The sequence below is a fragment of the Lithobates pipiens genome, unplaced genomic scaffold (genome assembly GCF_037356315.1).
Source record: "Lithobates pipiens isolate NorthernLeopardFrog02 unplaced genomic scaffold, aLitPip1_a1.2 Scaffold_13, whole genome shotgun sequence".
In the NCBI taxonomy this organism is placed as follows: Eukaryota; Metazoa; Chordata; class Amphibia; order Anura; family Ranidae; genus Lithobates; species Lithobates pipiens.
The window spans coordinates 31,221,865-31,239,122 of record NW_027507718.1 but is presented as its reverse complement, the minus strand read 5'-3'; the positions used below and the strand labels follow the sequence as shown (position 1 = coordinate 31,239,122).

The following is a 17,258-nucleotide window of genomic DNA, read 5'->3' as shown; positions in this document are numbered from 1 at the left end:
ATGGTCACCCACCCAAAAGTGGGCAGGGTGACTGACTCTGCTGGGGTACAAGGACAGTGCCCAACCTCAAGGGTAGAGTGTCCATCATGGGTAGAAGCAAGATGATAGAACCTATGCTGGACCCGAAAGCTCTCACTGAGTATACAGAGCCAATGTGGGGGTATAGGGAAAGGGCTGGGGAGGTGGGGGGAAGATGGGAGGGTCAAAAGGGAAGGGTATGGGAAAGGGAGGGAGGAGGAAAAGAAAACCCCTCAATGAGCCTGGCGAAAGGAGTCTGGAGAATTCTCAAATTACTGTCTCTGACCCTTTACTTCCCCTCCCCCCAGTCTCACTAGACCTAAAATATTTTAATTAAAGAAGTGAGCTTAAAAAGAGGAGGAGACAAAGGGGGGGGGGGTGGAGAAGGGCAGATAGAGATATAATATGGCGGGTATAAATTTTATAACGTATAATGTTAGGGTCAAGAAGAAAGCCATTGTTGAAAGAAAGCCATAAGAAGTCCCATTTGCAGTTTGCAAGAAGCCATGTGAGGGACAAAGCAAACATGTGGAAGAAGATGCTCTGGTCAGATGAGACCAAAATTGAACTTTTTGGTCTAAAACCGAAAACCTATGTGTGGCAGAAAAGCAACACAGCACATCATCCCCGAACGTACCATTCCCACTATAAAACATGGTGGTGGCAGCACCATGTTGTAGGGATTCCTTTCTTCAGCAGGGACAGGGAATATATAAAAAAATATATCAATGGGCAAACAAAAATGTAAAACAACTAGCAAGAATCTTAAGCAACAAAAAATATAGAAATTTTATAGAGAAAATAAAAGACAAAGAAGTAGAGATGGTATTTTCAACCCCAAAAATACTTTCAAAAATATTACAGCACACTGTACTCCATAAACCAAATGAGAGCACAGGAAAATGAAACAAATAGACGCGAGAATATAAGGGACTATTTAAAAGAGGTCAAATTACCCAAAATAACAGAAGATAAATTGAAAAGACTAGAGAAGCCCATCTCAGAAGAAGAGATAAACCTTGTGTTAAAAAAAGCACCAATAGGGAAAAGCCCTGGGCCATATGGGTTTACATCCTGGTACTTTAGAATATTTCAACAACATTTCATAACAAAAATGTGCTCATATATGAACGGGCAAGGAACACACCTAGCAATGAGAAATAAAGCATTACTAGCATCCATTACTGTAATACCCAAAGAAGGGAAAGATGCAACACTAAACTCAAGTTATAGGCCAATAGCATTATTAAACACATATATTAAGATATTTTTTCCAAAATACTTGCACAAAGGATGAAGGCTCTAATGAGAGAATGGATACATCCCGATCAGGTCAGTTTTGTCTCGGGAAGAGAAGCAACGGGCTAAAAACTCTATTATTGGTCCATGGATATTAAACTGGATTAAAACATTGTATAATCACCCTAATGTGACAGTAAAGATAAATGGACTGGCATCAGCACCATTTGAAATGTTTAACGGAACAAGACAGGGCTGTCCCCTATCCCCTCGTCTGTTCGTCCTTTCCTTGGAGACTTTTTTGACAACAATACGTAATAGTGTAGATATAAAAGAAATTAGGATTGGAGAAGAGGAACATAAAGTAGCGGCAGATGCAGATGATGTGTTATTCTACATCGCAAGCCCTAAGATAACATTACCAAATTTGATGAAAATCTTGAAAAATGAACTGTAGAATTTTAAAATTAACTGGGCAAAATCTGAGATTTTGAACATAAATGCAAGTAAAAGGGAAGAACAAGAATTAAAACAAGAGTTCTCATTTACATGAAAGACATCAAACTTGAAATATCTAGGAATAAAACTGACATCAACTCTGGAAAAACTGTATCAAATAAACTATATACCATTTTTGAAAAATCAATAATAAAAAGTGTATCAACTAGATCTATTTCCTGGATCAGTAAACCTGGCAAAAATGATAATATTACCCAAAATATTATATAAATTCCAAATGTTGCCAATCCCACTCCCTTTGATGTATTTTAACATTCTAAAAGTGATTATAACAAATATATTTGGCAGAATAGGAAACATTAGAGAATACAATTTTCTAATTCTCGGTTCTAAGTAAAAATACATTTCAAGGGGGACTAACAGTTCCAGACTTGAGATTATATTTTAATGCAAGCCTAATTTCACAGGGGATAGAGTGGACAAAATAAACAAATGAAAAAAGATAAGTGAAAATGGAAGAAACATTGAGCGGTACTGCACTGGGTAAAATTGTATGGATTCCTTCTCTATATAGAGAATTAGATACACAAACATAGGTTTTGACTATGGAAGTAGTGATGGACGAACTTCCGACGGGACGTTTCGCGAACGCGAAACGCGAACGGACACAAACGTTCGCGAAAACGACCGTTCGCCGCGGGCTCCATTGACTTCAATGGGAGGCGAATTTCGCAAACCTTTAGGTCGAATTTGCGGCCACGGGGTAATTATTAGGGGGTAGCACGTAGTCCCACCACCTGGACAATAGCATAATACATGTATGAGGTGAATTTGGGATCGATAACTACAAGCATTTTTTTTTTATTTGGGAAATTGTTCTGACAATTCAGGACTATGGAGCTAATGAAGGCAATGGAGGAGAGGGAAGGTCAGGGACCAGGGTAGGCAAACAAGAGGGTGCAGGAGATACAGAGCACTGACAGCAGCACCGTAATACAGAGCACTGACATCAGCACCGTGACATACAGCGCTGACAGCAGCTCCGTGACATACAGCGCTGACAGCAGCTCCGTGACATACAGCGCTGACAGCAGCTCCGTGACATACAGCGCTGACAGCAGCTCCGTGACATACAGCGCTGACAGCAGCTCCGTGACATACAGCGCTGACAGCAGCACCGTGACATACAGCGCTGACAGCAGCTCCGTGACATACAGCGCTGACAGCAGCTCCGTGACATACAGCGCTGACAGCAGCTCCGTGACATACAGCACTGACAGCAGCTCCGTGACATACAGCGCTGACAGCAGCTCCGTGACATACAGCGCTGACAGCAGCACCGTGACATACAGCGCTGACAGCAGCTCCGTGACATACAGCGCTGACAGCAGCTCCGTGACATACAGCGCTGACAGCAGCTCCGTGACATACAGCGCTGACAGCAGCTCCGTGACATACAGCGCTGACAGCAGCTCCGTGACATACAGCGCTGACAGCAGCTCCGTGACATACAGCGCTGACAGCAGCTCCGTGACATACAGCGCTGACAGCAGCTCCGTGACATACAGCGCTGACAGCAGCTCCGTGACATACAGCGCTGACAGCAGCTCCGTGACATACAGCGCTGACAGCAGCTCCGTGACATACAGCGCTGACAGCAGCACCGTAAGCAGCCCCAGGAGGAAGTCAGCACAGCACAGGGATGGTGTGATCCCCTCATAATAAGAACCCCCAGGAGGAAGTCAGCACAGCACAGGGATGGTGGGAGCCCCTCATAATAAGAACACCCAGGAGGAAGTCAGCACAGCACAGGGATGGTGGGAACCCCTCATAATAAGCAGCCCCAGTAGAAATATGACACCGCTCAACCTCTTCAAAGAGGAGGGTAGGGGCATATAGTACGGTGTGCTTTTTTGGGTCAGGGAAGTGAGCCAAATGAATTAAGAAGGTCTGTGTGCTTGATTCCAAAAATTGTTTATAGACATATACATGGTCTACTGATCACATGTGTTGAATTCCTCCGAGATCCATGCCTCATTCATTTTTAGAAATGTGAGGTAGTTAACACTGTGGTGAGCTAGGCGAGTACGCTTATCGGTCACAATCCCCCCTGCTGCGCTGAACGTCCTTTCGGACAGGACACTGGATGAGGGGCAAGCCAACAGTTCGATTGCAAATTGGGCAAGCTCTGGCCAGAGGTCAAGCCTGCCCACCCAGTAGTCTAGGGGTTCATCACTCCTCAGAGCGTCCACATCGGCCGTTAACCCAATGTAGTCGGACACCTGACGGTCTAGGCGTTCCCTGATGCTGGATCCGGATGACACCTGTCGATGGGTCGGCTGAAAGAATGACCTCATATCCGAAGTCACCAACACATCTTCAAACCGGCCTCTTCTTGCAGGCGCTGTTGGATTGGTACCCGCAAATCCTTCTCTGGGAGTGGGAATTGCTCCTCTGCCAGCGCACGCAAAAGCAGAATGCAGCATTTCTCGAAGCAAGGCCTGGAAGTGCTGCATTCTGACAGCCCTCTGCGACGGCGGTAACATTTCCGCCATTTTGTGTTTGTACCGGGGGTCTAAGTACGTTGCCACCCAGTACTGGTCCTTGACCCTCATGCTTTTTATACGGGGGTCCCTATTAAAACACTGGAGCATGAAGGCCCCCATTTGCACTAAAGTGGAAGCGGTGTGGTGGCCTGGCTCCTGCTCATCATCCAGGATAATGTCGTCCTCTTCATTCTCCTCTCCCCATCCTCGCACAACAGGGATCCCAGAAAGGTTTAAAGCATGCTCTTCTTGCTCCTGCTCATCCGCCCCGGCACCATCCTCCTCTGACTCCTCATCAGACTCCTGTTGTTGACTTGTCTCAGATAGAGTAGCCCCCCCTGGGAATTCATCCAGCATTGCGACTTCCTCATCTTCCCGCTCCTGCTCCTCCACAGCCTGATCAATGACACGACGCAATGCACGCTCCAGAAAGAAGGCATAAGGTACCATGTCACTGATGGCGCCATGGCTGCGACTGACCAGTTTGGTGATCTCCTCAAATGGCCGCAGAAGTCTGCATGTGTCGCGCATGAGCAGCCACTGGCGCGGTGAAAAAAAACCCAGCTCCCCAGAACCGTTTCTTTCGCAGAGTTCATACAGGTAGACGTTAACTGCACGTTTCTGCTGGAGCAGCCTATCAAGCATATAGAAGGTTGAGTTCCATCGCGTCGGGCAATCGCAAATAAGACGTCTGACCGGCAGATGGTGTCGCCGCTGAATGTCAGCAAGGCGAGCCATGGCCGTGTAAGATCTTCTGAAATGGGCCGAGATTTTCCTTGCCTGCCGCAAGATGTCCTGGACCCCAGGGTATTTGACAAGGAATCGCTGCACGACCAAGTTTAAGACGTGTGCCATGCACGGCACGTGCGTGATTTTGCCCTGTTTCAATGCGCTAAGCAGATTGGCACCGTTGTCACACACCACTTTACCAACTGTCAAATTGAGCGGTGTTAGCCACTCATCTGCCTGTGAACGCAAAGCTGAAAGGAGTGCCGGGCCAGTGTGGCTCTTTGCTTCCAGGCACAACAGACGCAGCACGGCATGGCAACGTCTCACCTGGCATGTGGAATAGGTTCTGGGGAGCTTGGGCGGTGCAGTGGAAGAGACGCTAGCAGCGGAAAAGGAGGAGGCAGCTGAGGAGGAGAGGGAGGAGGATGGAGTAGGAGGAGGAGAAGAAGAGTCAGGCCTGCATGCAATCCGTGGCGGTAAAACCAAATCTACACGGGTGCCACGGGTTACATGCTTGACGGCCGTCAGAAGGTTCACCCAGTGGGCAGTAAAACTGATATACCTTCCCTGCCCGTGTTTGCTAGACCACGTGTCTGTGGTCAGATGTATCTTGGCACCGACACTGTGTGCCAGAGATACATTCACTTGCCGCTGAACATGGCCATATAGCTCTGGGATGCCCTTCTCTGAGAAATACTTCCTTCCTGGGACCTTCCATTGTGGTGTTCCAATGGCCACAAATTTGCGAAAGGCCTCCGAGTCCACCAGTTTATATGGCAGTAGTTGGCGGGCTATGAGTTCTGACAAGCCAGCCGCCAACCGTTGGGCAAGAGGGTTATCCGGCGTCATCATTTTTTTACGCTCAAACATTAGGCCCACGGAAGCCTGCCTTTTTGCAGAAAAATGTGAGCTTGGCGTGATGGAAGGTGGAGTGGAGGACAATTGTGAGGAGAGAGGAGAAGGAGAAGTAGAAGACGAGGCTGGACGGTGAGAGCCTGCAGTGTGGCTTTGTGTGTTCCGTTGCTCCCACTGGGCTCGGTGATGGCTGCTCATGTGCCTTCTTAAGGCGGTCGTCCCTAGGTGAGTATTGGGCTTACCGCGACTAACGCGTTGACTGCAAAGATTGCAGATGGCAACGCTATTGTCAGCAGCGGACACGTTAAAAAAAGCCCACACTGCGGAGCCATGTGCCGGTGTCCTGGGAGCGCCAGATGTGACCGTACATGGTCGATGACTCGCTCCTGATACATTTGCAGTCTGCTTTGTCCCTGCTGTGCAATGTAAGTCATTGCTGCTTCTCCTCCCTATCTGCTGGTCCATATCTCCCTCTGAACTCCCCTCCTCTTCCTCTCTTGTGGGCACCCACGTGACATCACTAGACACGTCATCATCAACGTCACCTTCCCCACCGCTATAAGTAGAGTAGGCAGCAACACCGGGGACCAACCTCCTCCTTGGGCTGATCTGGGTACTGGCGTCAGACTGCTGAGTAGCGCTTGTTGCTACCTCCTCTTCCTGATCCAATACCAAGAGTGGCTGCGCATCAGAAATGTCCTCTTGATATGGATCGGAAAATAATTCCAGTGACTCAAGCGGAAGGTATGTGGTGGTGGTGGTGGTGGTCGTGTTGTTGGTGGTAGTGTCTTTGGGGGTGCACATAGCAGAGAGTGAAGAAGAGGGTGCAGATCGAGAGGATGAGGAGGGTGCAGAAGAGTAAGGCTGAGCGAGCCACTCAACCAAGTCTGGTGCATCCTTTAAAGTAATTGAACGCACCTTCTGCAACTTCCCACTTTGGCTCAAGCCTGTTGCTCCTGCCCTACCCCTACCACCCCTGCGGAAGGGCCTGCCTCTTCCTCTGCATGTCATTTTTTAAATGACCCTGTGACAAAACTCTTAGTCCCTATACCGCTGAAGGACTGCTGCAGTATAGGTGAGCGGTCAGCAGTGGTGCACGTCAACCCTATCTATTGTGGACCTATAGCGGTCCTTACAGAACAGCAGACTGTACCGCACTCAAGCCTATGTACCGTAGCACCCTATACCAAGTTACCAGTCCTTATAAGAACTTTTGTGGACCAAGCAGGTTGTGTATTAGTGTTTAGCAGACTGTACGTCAGTCCCTATACCGCTGAAGGACTGCTGCAGTATAGGGCAGCGGTCAGCAGTGGTGCACGTCAACCCTATCTATTGTGGACCGATAGCGGTCCTTACAGAACAGCAGACTGTACCGCACTCAAGCCTATGTACCGTAGCACCCTATACCAAGTTACCAGTCCTTATAAGAACTTTTGTGGACCAAGCAGGTTGTGTATTAGTGTTTAGCAGACTGTACGTCAGTCCCTATACCGCTGAAGGACTGCTGCAGTATAGGGCAGCGGTCAGCAGTGGTGCACGTCAACCCTATCTATTGTGGACCGATAGCGGTCCTTACAGAACAGCAGACTGTACCGCACTCAAGCCTATGTACCGTAGCACCCTATACCAAGTTACCAGTCCTTATAAGAACTTTTGTGGACCAAGCAGGTTGTGTATTAGTGTTTAGCAGACTGTACGTCAGTCCCTATACCGCTGAAGGACTGCTGCAGTATAGGGCAGCGGTCAGCAGTGGTGCACGTCAACCCTATCTATTGTGGACCGATAGCGGTCCTTACAGAACAGCAGACTGTACCGCACTCAAGCCTATGTACCGTAGCACCCTATACCAAGTTACCAGTCCTTATAAGAACTTTTGTGGACCAAGCAGGTTGTGTATTAGTGTTTAGCAGACTGTACGTCAGTCCCTATACCGCTGAAGGACTGCTGCAGTATAGGGCAGCGGTCAGCAGTGGTGCACGTCAACCCTATCTATTGTGGACCGATAGCGGTCCTTACAGAACAGCAGACTGTACCGCACTCAAGCCTATGTACCGTAGCACCCTATACCAAGTTACCAGTCCTTATAAGAACTTTTGTGGACCAAGCAGGTTGTGTATTAGTGTTTAGCAGACTGTACGTCAGTCCCTATACCGCTGAAGGACTGCTGCAGTATAGGGCAGCGGTCAGCAGTGGTGCACGTCAACCCTATCTATTGTGGACCGATAGCGGTCCTTACAGAACAGCAGACTGTACCGCACTCAAGCCTATGTACCGTAGCACCCTATACCAAGTTACCAGTCCTTATAAGAACTTTTGTGGACCAAGCAGGTTGTGTATTAGTGTTTAGCAGACTGTACGTCAGTCCCTATACCGCTGAAGGACTGCTGCAGTATAGGGCAGCGGTCAGCAGTGGTGCACGTCAACCCTATCTATTGTGGACCGATAGCGGTCCTTACAGAACAGCAGACTGTACCGCACTCAAGCCTATGTACCGTAGCACCCTATACCAAGTTACCAGTCCTTATAAGAACTTTTGTGGAACAAGCAGGTTGTGTGTTAGTGATTAGCAGACTGTACGTCAGTCCCTATACCGCTGAAGGACTGCTGCAGTATAGGGCAGCGGTCAGCAGTGGTGCACGTCAACCCTATCTATTGTGGACCGATAGCGGTCCTTACAGAACAGCAGACTGTACCGCACTCAAGCCTATGTACCGTAGCACCCTATACCAAGTTACCAGTCCTTATAAGAACTTTTGTGGAACAAGCAGGTTGTGTGTTAGTGATTAGCAGACTGTACGTCAGTCCCTATACCAATGAAGGACTGCTGCAGTATAGGGCAGCGGTCAGCAGTAGTGCACGGCAACCCTATGTATTGTGGACCGATAGCGGTCCTTACAGAACAGCAGACTGTAACGCACTCAGGCCTATGTACCGTAGCACCCTATACCAAGTTACCAGTCCTTATAAGAACTTTTGTGGACCAAGCAGGTTGTGTGTTAGTGATTAGCAGACTGTACGTCAGTCCCTATACCAATGAAGGACTGCTGCAGTATAGGGCAGCGGTCAGCAGTAGTGCACGGCAACCCTATGTATTGTGGACCGATAGCGGTCCTTACAGAACAGCAGACTGTACTGCACTCAGGCCTATGTACCGTAGCACCCTATACCAAGTTACCAGTCCTTATAAAAACTTTTGTGGACCAAGCAGGTTGTGTGTTAGTGTTTAGCAGACTGTGCGTCAGTCCCTATACCGCTGAAGGACTGCTGCAGTATAGGGCAGCGGTCAGCAGTAGTGCACGGCAACCCTATGTATTGTGGACCGATAGCGGTCCTTACAGAACAGCAGACTGTAACGCACTCAGGCCTATGTACCGTAGCACCCTATACCAAGTTACCAGTCCTTATAAGAACTTTTGTGGACCAAGCAGGTTGTGTGTTAGTGATTAGCAGACTGTACGTCAGTCCCTATACCAATGAAGGACTGCTGCAGTATAGGGCAGCGGTCAGCAGTAGTGCACGGCAACCCTATGTATTGTGGACCGATAGCGGTCCTTACAGAACAGCAGACTGTAACGCACTCAGGCCTATGTACCGTAGCACCCTATACCAAGTTACCAGTCCTTATAAGAACTTTTGTGGACCAAGCAGGTTGTGTGTTAGTGATTAGCAGACTGTACGTCAGTCCCTATACCAATGAAGGACTGCTGCAGTATAGGGCAGCGGTCAGCAGTAGTGCACGGCAACCCTATGTATTGTGGACCGATAGCGGTCCTTACAGAACAGCAGACTGTAACGCACTCAGGCCTATGTACCGTAGCACCCTATACCAAGTTACCAGTCCTTATAAGAACTTTTGTGGACCAAGCAGGTTGTGTGTTAGTGATTAGCAGACTGTACGTCAGTCCCTATACCAATGAAGGACTGCTGCAGTATAGGGCAGCGGTCAGCAGTAGTGCACGGCAACCCTATGTATTGTGGACCGATAGCGGTCCTTACAGAACAGCAGACTGTACTGCACTCAGGCCTATGTACCGTAGCACCCTATACCAAGTTACCAGTCCTTATAAAAACTTTTGTGGACCAAGCAGGTTGTGTGTTAGTGTTTAGCAGACTGTGCGTCAGTCCCTATACCGCTGAAGGACTGCTGCAGTATAGGGCAGCGGTCAGCAGTAGTGCACGGCAACCCTATGTATTGTGGACCGATAGCGGTCCTTACAGAACAGCAGACTGTAACGCACTCAGGCCTATGTACCGTAGCACCCTATACCAAGTTACCAGTCCTTATAAGAACTTTTGTGGACCAAGCAGGTTGTGTGTTAGTGATTAGCAGACTGTACGTCAGTCCCTATACCAATGAAGGACTGCTGCAGTATAGGGCAGCGGTCAGCAGTAGTGCACGGCAACCCTATGTATTGTGGACCGATAGCGGTCCTTACAGAACAGCAGACTGTACTGCACTCAGGCCTATGTACCGTAGCACCCTATACCAAGTTACCAGTCCTTATAAGAACTTTTGTGGACCAAGCAGGTTGTGTGTTAGTGATTAGCAGACTGTACGTCAGTCCCTATACCAATGAAGGACTGCTGCAGTATAGGGCAGCGGTCAGCAGTAGTGCACGGCAACCCTATGTATTGTGGACCGTTAGCGGTCCTTACAGAACAGCAGACTGTACTGCACTCAGGCCTATGTACCGTAGCACCCTATACCAAGTTACCAGTCCTTATAAGAACTTTTGTGGACCAAGCAGGTTGTGTATTAGTGTTTAGCAGACTGTGCGTCAGTCCCTATACCGCTGAAGGACTGCTGCAGTATAGGGCAGCGGTCAGCAGTAGTGCACGGCAACCCTATGTATTGTGGACCGATAGCGGTCCTTACAGAACAGCAGACTGTACCGCACCCAAGCCTATGTACCGTAGCACCCTAGACAGACCAAGTTACCAGTCCTGATAAAGAGCTTTGTGGAACAAGTGAGTTGTGAATGATTAGCAGACTGCAGCAGAAGGGCAGCAGTCAAGTATAATATTCTTTCTATATTTGGAAGAAAGAATATTATACGTGTACAAGCCTATTACCGTACCACTGATACCAGTCCTGAAAAGAACCTTTGTGGAACTAATAGTAACAGCAAGTCTTTAAAATTATCCTCACTGCCTGACACACTGCTTCCTGCCTGTCCCTATACAAATTGGCAAAAAAGAGTAGGCTGGAACGATTAGCTGGAACAGCTCTTTTGTGGACCTGATAGTAACAGCTAATGATGATGATGATGATGATGATGAAGAAAGACTAATCTGGCTGAGCTGTCCCTAAAATAGCAGCATACAGCGCTCTGTCCCTTTATCTAAACTGACAAAAGAAACTCAGGCTGCTGACCTAACACCTATACCAGTCCTGAAAAGAACTTTTGTGTACCAAATAGCTAGCGTTTTCTCTGTCCCTACTCCACACAGGATCCTTTCCCTACAGTGACAGAAGAAAGAATGTAAAATGGCCACCGGATCGGGTGTATTTATAGGTTAGGGGGAATGTCCAAGTGTCCATGAGCTGTCATGTCTCAATTGGTTGTCCTGTAACACATGATAAACGTGTCACGAAAGGTTAAAGTTCTTGTATACATTAAACACGTAAGTCCGCCGGGGCGAACGACGGAAAAAGGCGTTCGAACCCGCGGACGGCGAAAGTCGGAAATTCGCCGCGAAACGACCGCCGGGCGAACCGTTCGGCCATCACTATATGGAAGTATTGAAAATTTGGGATTTAACACATTAAAAATCAAACTGGAAATGTAATTCACCATTAATCTCATTAAGGGACACAATTTTATTTTACAAAAGGAGAATTATTTACACTACAGGAAATAAAAGATAAAGAATGGGTGGAGATCGATGAATGGCGGTACTTTCAGTTGAGGCACTTTGTATTATCACTACCACAACCAATAAGATCAAAAGTGGGATATCCCAAGTATATAAAATACTAGTGGAGTTAGCCGGAGATGGGAGACCGACATACATCTAAAAATGGGAAAAACATTTGGGGACACGGGTGAATGATGTGCAATAAAAAAGAATCATAAAATTATTTTTTTGTTTCGCCGTAGACACAAACACTATAGAAATTAACTATAAATGTATATCTAGATGGTATATAACCCTGGAGATAACTCATAATTTTCAAATAGAAAAATCTCCTAATTGCTGGTGGGATGTGATTCCATTTGGAATATGACACATATATAGTGGGACTATCCTAAAATAAAACATTTTTGGAAGGAAGTGCTAGCCCTGATCAAAGAAATTACAGATATAGAACTGCCTGAAGACCCATGGGTATGTTTGTTTCATGGTATGGAGATTCCAACAAAACATTATAAAAATACCCTAATACCACACTTGATAAACGTTGCTAAAAGTTTAGTAGCACCACATTGGCAGGCACTAGAAAGACATAAATATAAAATAGAACAGCTTTAAAATAGTGACTGGGATGAGAGTGGAATAAGTCGGAACTTTGGGAAAGCTGGATGGAGTTAAAAAAAAAAAAATATGCAGGGTGGGTGCAATCAATAACAATACATTTTTTTTTGTCATACTTTAGTTGTGTTTTTAGTTATTTTATTTTTTATTTTTAGTTATTTTTCCTGGACCGTAGCAAATTTGTACTTTTGAGCAACTATGTAATTAATGACAGGTATGCAGACACAGGATAAAAATGAAAAAGGCTACAGTGAATCAGGAATTGTGTAGCATCAGTAGCATGGTGATAGTGACCTGCTGTTAATATAATGGAATATTATACTGGCCTACAGCATATTATTATATTGGATTTATATATCACCAACAGTTTGCACAGCGCTTTATGATATAATGGGAGACATTACAGCAACAATACACTTCAATACAAGAGGGTAAGGAGGGCCCTGCTCCTGCGAGCTAAAAATCAAATAACATATCTGCACACAATAACACAACAATATTGTCTATACCTTATGCCACTTTTGACTATATAGTCCACACATACCATCTTTACCTTGATAACCCAAAAATGCTTCTGCTACAGCACATTGTCTTTCTGACCTAATTTCCTTCTGTCAATATACTAGGTACATTGTGCTGTCCCGCAAGCCTTCCATTACTTTAGTGTCTCTGTTATTAAATGTTGACCTTCAATGACATGAGTGTTTAAATTGAACAAGATGTATAGTATTGGTTAACTTATTTTTTTAATTCTTTCAAGTGTTTGTGTTAAACTCTTCAGATGAGTTTAGAAGTCATATTTGCTGTTGTTTGAAATGTATTGCTTTATGGACTCAGCTTATTGCGTTTACTTTATTGTGTTTATCTTTTTTCGATACTGTATCATTTACATGCTTAGGAATTGCACAAATAGTCTTCTAAATAATGTTTATATTGGTAGCGATATCACAATAGCTGTCATGGCACTGAAAGTAGAGCTCCACCCAAAAGGGGAAGCTCCATTTGCCTGCCCCCCCTCTGCTGCCACATTTGGAACCTTTCGGGGGGAGTGGGGAGCTGGTTTTGACAGGCACCCATTGCCACTTCTGGCTGAGCTCGTCATAACAAACTCAGCTGGAAGTTTGGTCCCCCTCCTCCTTCCTCTGCCGCTGGTTTATTCACAAAATGCAGGGCGCTTCGCACATGCGCAGTAGGGAACTGGCTGTGAAGCCGCAAGGCTTCACTGCTGGTTTTCCTTAGCTGAGATGGCAGTTACAGCACCCGACAGCTGACTGGAAAATTGGTTTGGGTGAAGACACTGTTGGATTCGTGGACAGGTAAGTGTCCTAATATTAAAAATCAGCAGCTACAGTATTTGTAGCTGCTGACTTTTATTTTTTTCTGAGGGAGCCTGGAGCTCCACTTTAAGCTGGCCATAACAAATTGGAATTTTGCCAGTTCAGCAGGAAACTGACAAATTTGGAGTCATCTATGGGTAGGTTGGTTATACTGAAGTCAATCCATTGACTGTCATATTCCTTTGTGTGGTCACTGCTGGCGGCTATGGCCGCTGGCAGTGATCGTTGTATTCTGTCAGTGGGGAAGTCTGTATTGTATTCTGCCAGTGTTGAAGGCTCCCTTTGCTCCCCAGTGGCAGAACACAATAGTGCTGCATGAGAAATTCTGTCTTTCTTTCCTTCAACTCATGGTTGAAGGAAAGAAAATTGAAAATTTCATAATGTATGGCCTGCCCTAGCTTGGACAGAGCTGTTGCCAATTCCTGCAGCAGTAAACTGCTGCTTTGGTGATCTATTCCTTGCTGATTGCAGCTCTGTTTCACTTGAATTGCCTTATTAGCATTCTCATTGTTACAGACACCTTCAACAGTATTTAATTATGTGTATACACAACAGCTAACTTTCAGCTTCACTTGTTTAGTATCTCCAGCACACAACCCAATAAGCATCAATAAGGCCCACCCCAGCGCTCTCCATTTGACTAAAAAATAGTTTTGTTTAACCCCTAGGAAACACTTAATCACAGACCCCATAAAAATCACATTGTACAGTCTTGACTCGTGTCATGTTCAGTAATACGTTAGCATTCTTTGGATCTGAAATTCAATCTCAGATCCCTTGGGGTACCTATTGGATTTTACAGCTTCAGTAGATTTTTTTTTTTGCCACGTAAACTGTAAGCTATGCTTTTGGACTATTTTTTTGAGCGCTGCAGTTCTGGTGCAGCAGTGAGCAGCCGAGAGACTGTTTATATTTTTGGGCTCCTCATCTGCTGACCGAACATTTGTATAGTGTATTTGATGAAATTCATTTTTAGAAATGATCAATTAGGCAGCTGCTGATTGTATAATTCTACAATAGACACGCACATAGTGTGTAGATAAGCTCTTGTGTTTATACATAGTGAGAATAGAGGGTGTTGACGTATAAATTATGCTTTTGGACTGCCATGAGGAGCAGCCCATGAGACTCAGAAGATACAGCACACATTAAAAACTTGCTGCTGAAATAGACCATTGCAGTATAGAACCAAGAAGAAACACTTTTGGCTTGTCTATGGTGGTGCAGGTGGTGCTTGTTCCATGATTATAATACAAAAGTTTAGCTGGACATAGATGGATCAAAACTTGTCCAGTTCAGTAAGTATGGGACGAACTTTGATCCATCTATGGCCATTCCTGTTCAGCTGTAGTGCTAATCAGTATATTTTGACAGCAGAGGAGTCATTGCTGTTAGAATACAATAGCACAATGGGGAGGATTCCTCTATCCACCAGGATTTTCCATTAATGCTCCCACAACACAGAGAATGGTTTGCTATTTGAGCCATGTATTGGCTGAACATGACTAAAACAAGAATTCTTTGTTTCTTCTGTATTAATTATCTGAATAGCTAAAGAATCATAAAAGACTTTCTTACGGTCTATCTGATCGGCAAACACTTCACCATAGATCATCCAGTAGGGCATGTAAAAAATGTTCTTTGCCAGTTTCCATGATGGCTCCTCATTGGGGAAGAGGATAGATTGCCTTGCCACACCAAAACTCATCAGCACCACTAACATAATGATCACAAAGTACATCATGTCGATCATCTGCATAAGTTAGGATATAGGAAATGAAAAAGGAAAAAGATTAGTCTTTCCACACTACATTGATAGGATAGCTGGGGAGATATTACAGAAATGAAATAGTAAGAAAATTAGGCTGTTATGAAGAAACATGCAACTAAGATTTTACAGTATATAAATAAGCAGTTGATGGAAAACGCACTGGATAAGTGAACCATTTCCTAAAATGTACTCTTTTTCACAGGGCTCTGTAGTATACCTAAGTGTGTTCAAACAACATCATCCATATAGATTATTCCTTTCTGATGAACCCTCTCCCTTCTATATACCAAAATTAACTCAAATGGAGATGGGTATAATGTAAATGACTGCACTTATACATCAGCCTTTCTCAATTGTTTTACCTTTAAGAAACCCTGAAAATAATTTTCAAGCCTTAGGAAACCCCTGCTAAAAATGACTACCTGCAGTTTACAGTACATTAGCGTGATCAGCCAGATAGAAAGTTTTAAATAAAGAATGTGACACACCTAGTGTATTGGACACCAAGGATAGATAATGTTTAACACCCGCTTGCTATACATGATTAAAATATTTTCATTTCCAGTCTTGAAATAGAATGAATAATAATTGATTTAAAAAATGCAGATAGTGAAAAAGTGTCCTGTAGTAAAACTAGACAATGTAGAAGTAAACCCTTACACCAATGGTCTTTGTAGGTGGGAGATCAATTCACTACTACTCAAGGAACCCCTGGCATCTTCAGGTGGATTCCAGGTTGAGAAAGGCTGTTATCGATCATCCATTCAAGTCTACTTTGTAGCAAGTTACCTTCCTGTGTGCCTTCTATATGTTAAACAGTAAACAATACACGTCTTGTACACTGGACTCCAAGGAGTGCCAGGATTCATATAATGGAATTCTTATTTTTATGCCTAATTGGCTATATTCTCCATTCTCCATAAACTTAAAGAGGAAATGCAGTCTGCTCACATAATTTGTAATTAAAAACATCTTTGTCATACTGAAGCATCCCTCCAACCCCTTTGTATATTATTTTATATATACTGTGATTCTGCGCTTCCCAAATGTGTTACAGAAATCTCCCTCCACTAAGTCTGGCTACAACCATTTTAACTGTGGGCAGCTGAAGCTGCTGCCTCTTCACTTCCTGTATTTACACAGACATAAACATGCTCTCATTGGTCCTCTTATGACTCACGAGAGTGAGAGAGGGAGCTATGCATGATGTCATAAGCTTAGGCTTTTTACCAGACAATAAACAGGAAGTGGGTTGTATCGGGTACAGTATTTACTGGCAGAAAAAAGTTTTACTATCCAAATTTAAAACAACATGGACAGAAGATTTAATAGATGGAAAATTGAAAAAAAATTACTGAAGGTCCTCTTTAAAATTGAAATGGTTTATTTATTTGCAGTAGGGTATACTGAAAAGTCCAACATTTGAGAATTTGAAATTTTACAGTGTATGATTACTTAAAAAACATATCTGGTCTCATACAGAACGATCCCTCTATTAACCACCGACCACTGCACGCTTATATACGTTGGCACAGTGGCAGCCTTGGGCAAATGGGCGTACCTGTATGCCCCCTTTAATTGGCGGGGCTAGCGGATGCATGCGGAACCCTCAGACTTGATGTCCGCCAGTGTCCCGGCGATCGCATCACGGAGCCGCAGAATGGGGAGATGCCTATGTAAACGAGGCATTTCCCTGTTCTGCCTAGTGACATGACAGAGATCACTGGTCCCTGTCATCGGGAGCAGTGATCATTGTCATGTGAGTGGAAGCCCATCACCCACAGTTAGAATCACTCCCTAGGACACACTTAACCCCTTGATCGCCCC

At 45.1% G+C, this 17,258-nt stretch overlaps 1 protein-coding gene across 2 annotated transcripts in view; it reads right to left on the bottom strand.

The window, feature by feature from the left end:
* TRPM3 (transient receptor potential cation channel subfamily M member 3) overlaps window positions 1–17,258 on the bottom strand; it is a 264,979-nt gene that overhangs the window by 50,412 nt on the left and 197,309 nt on the right. For both annotated transcript variants that reach the window (XM_077474953.1, XM_077474954.1), the window contains one exon: window positions 15,239–15,413. In XM_077474953.1, the coding sequence (XP_077331079.1) occupies window positions 15,239–15,413 (175 nt within the window). The remainder of the gene's footprint in view (window positions 1–15,238; window positions 15,414–17,258) is intronic.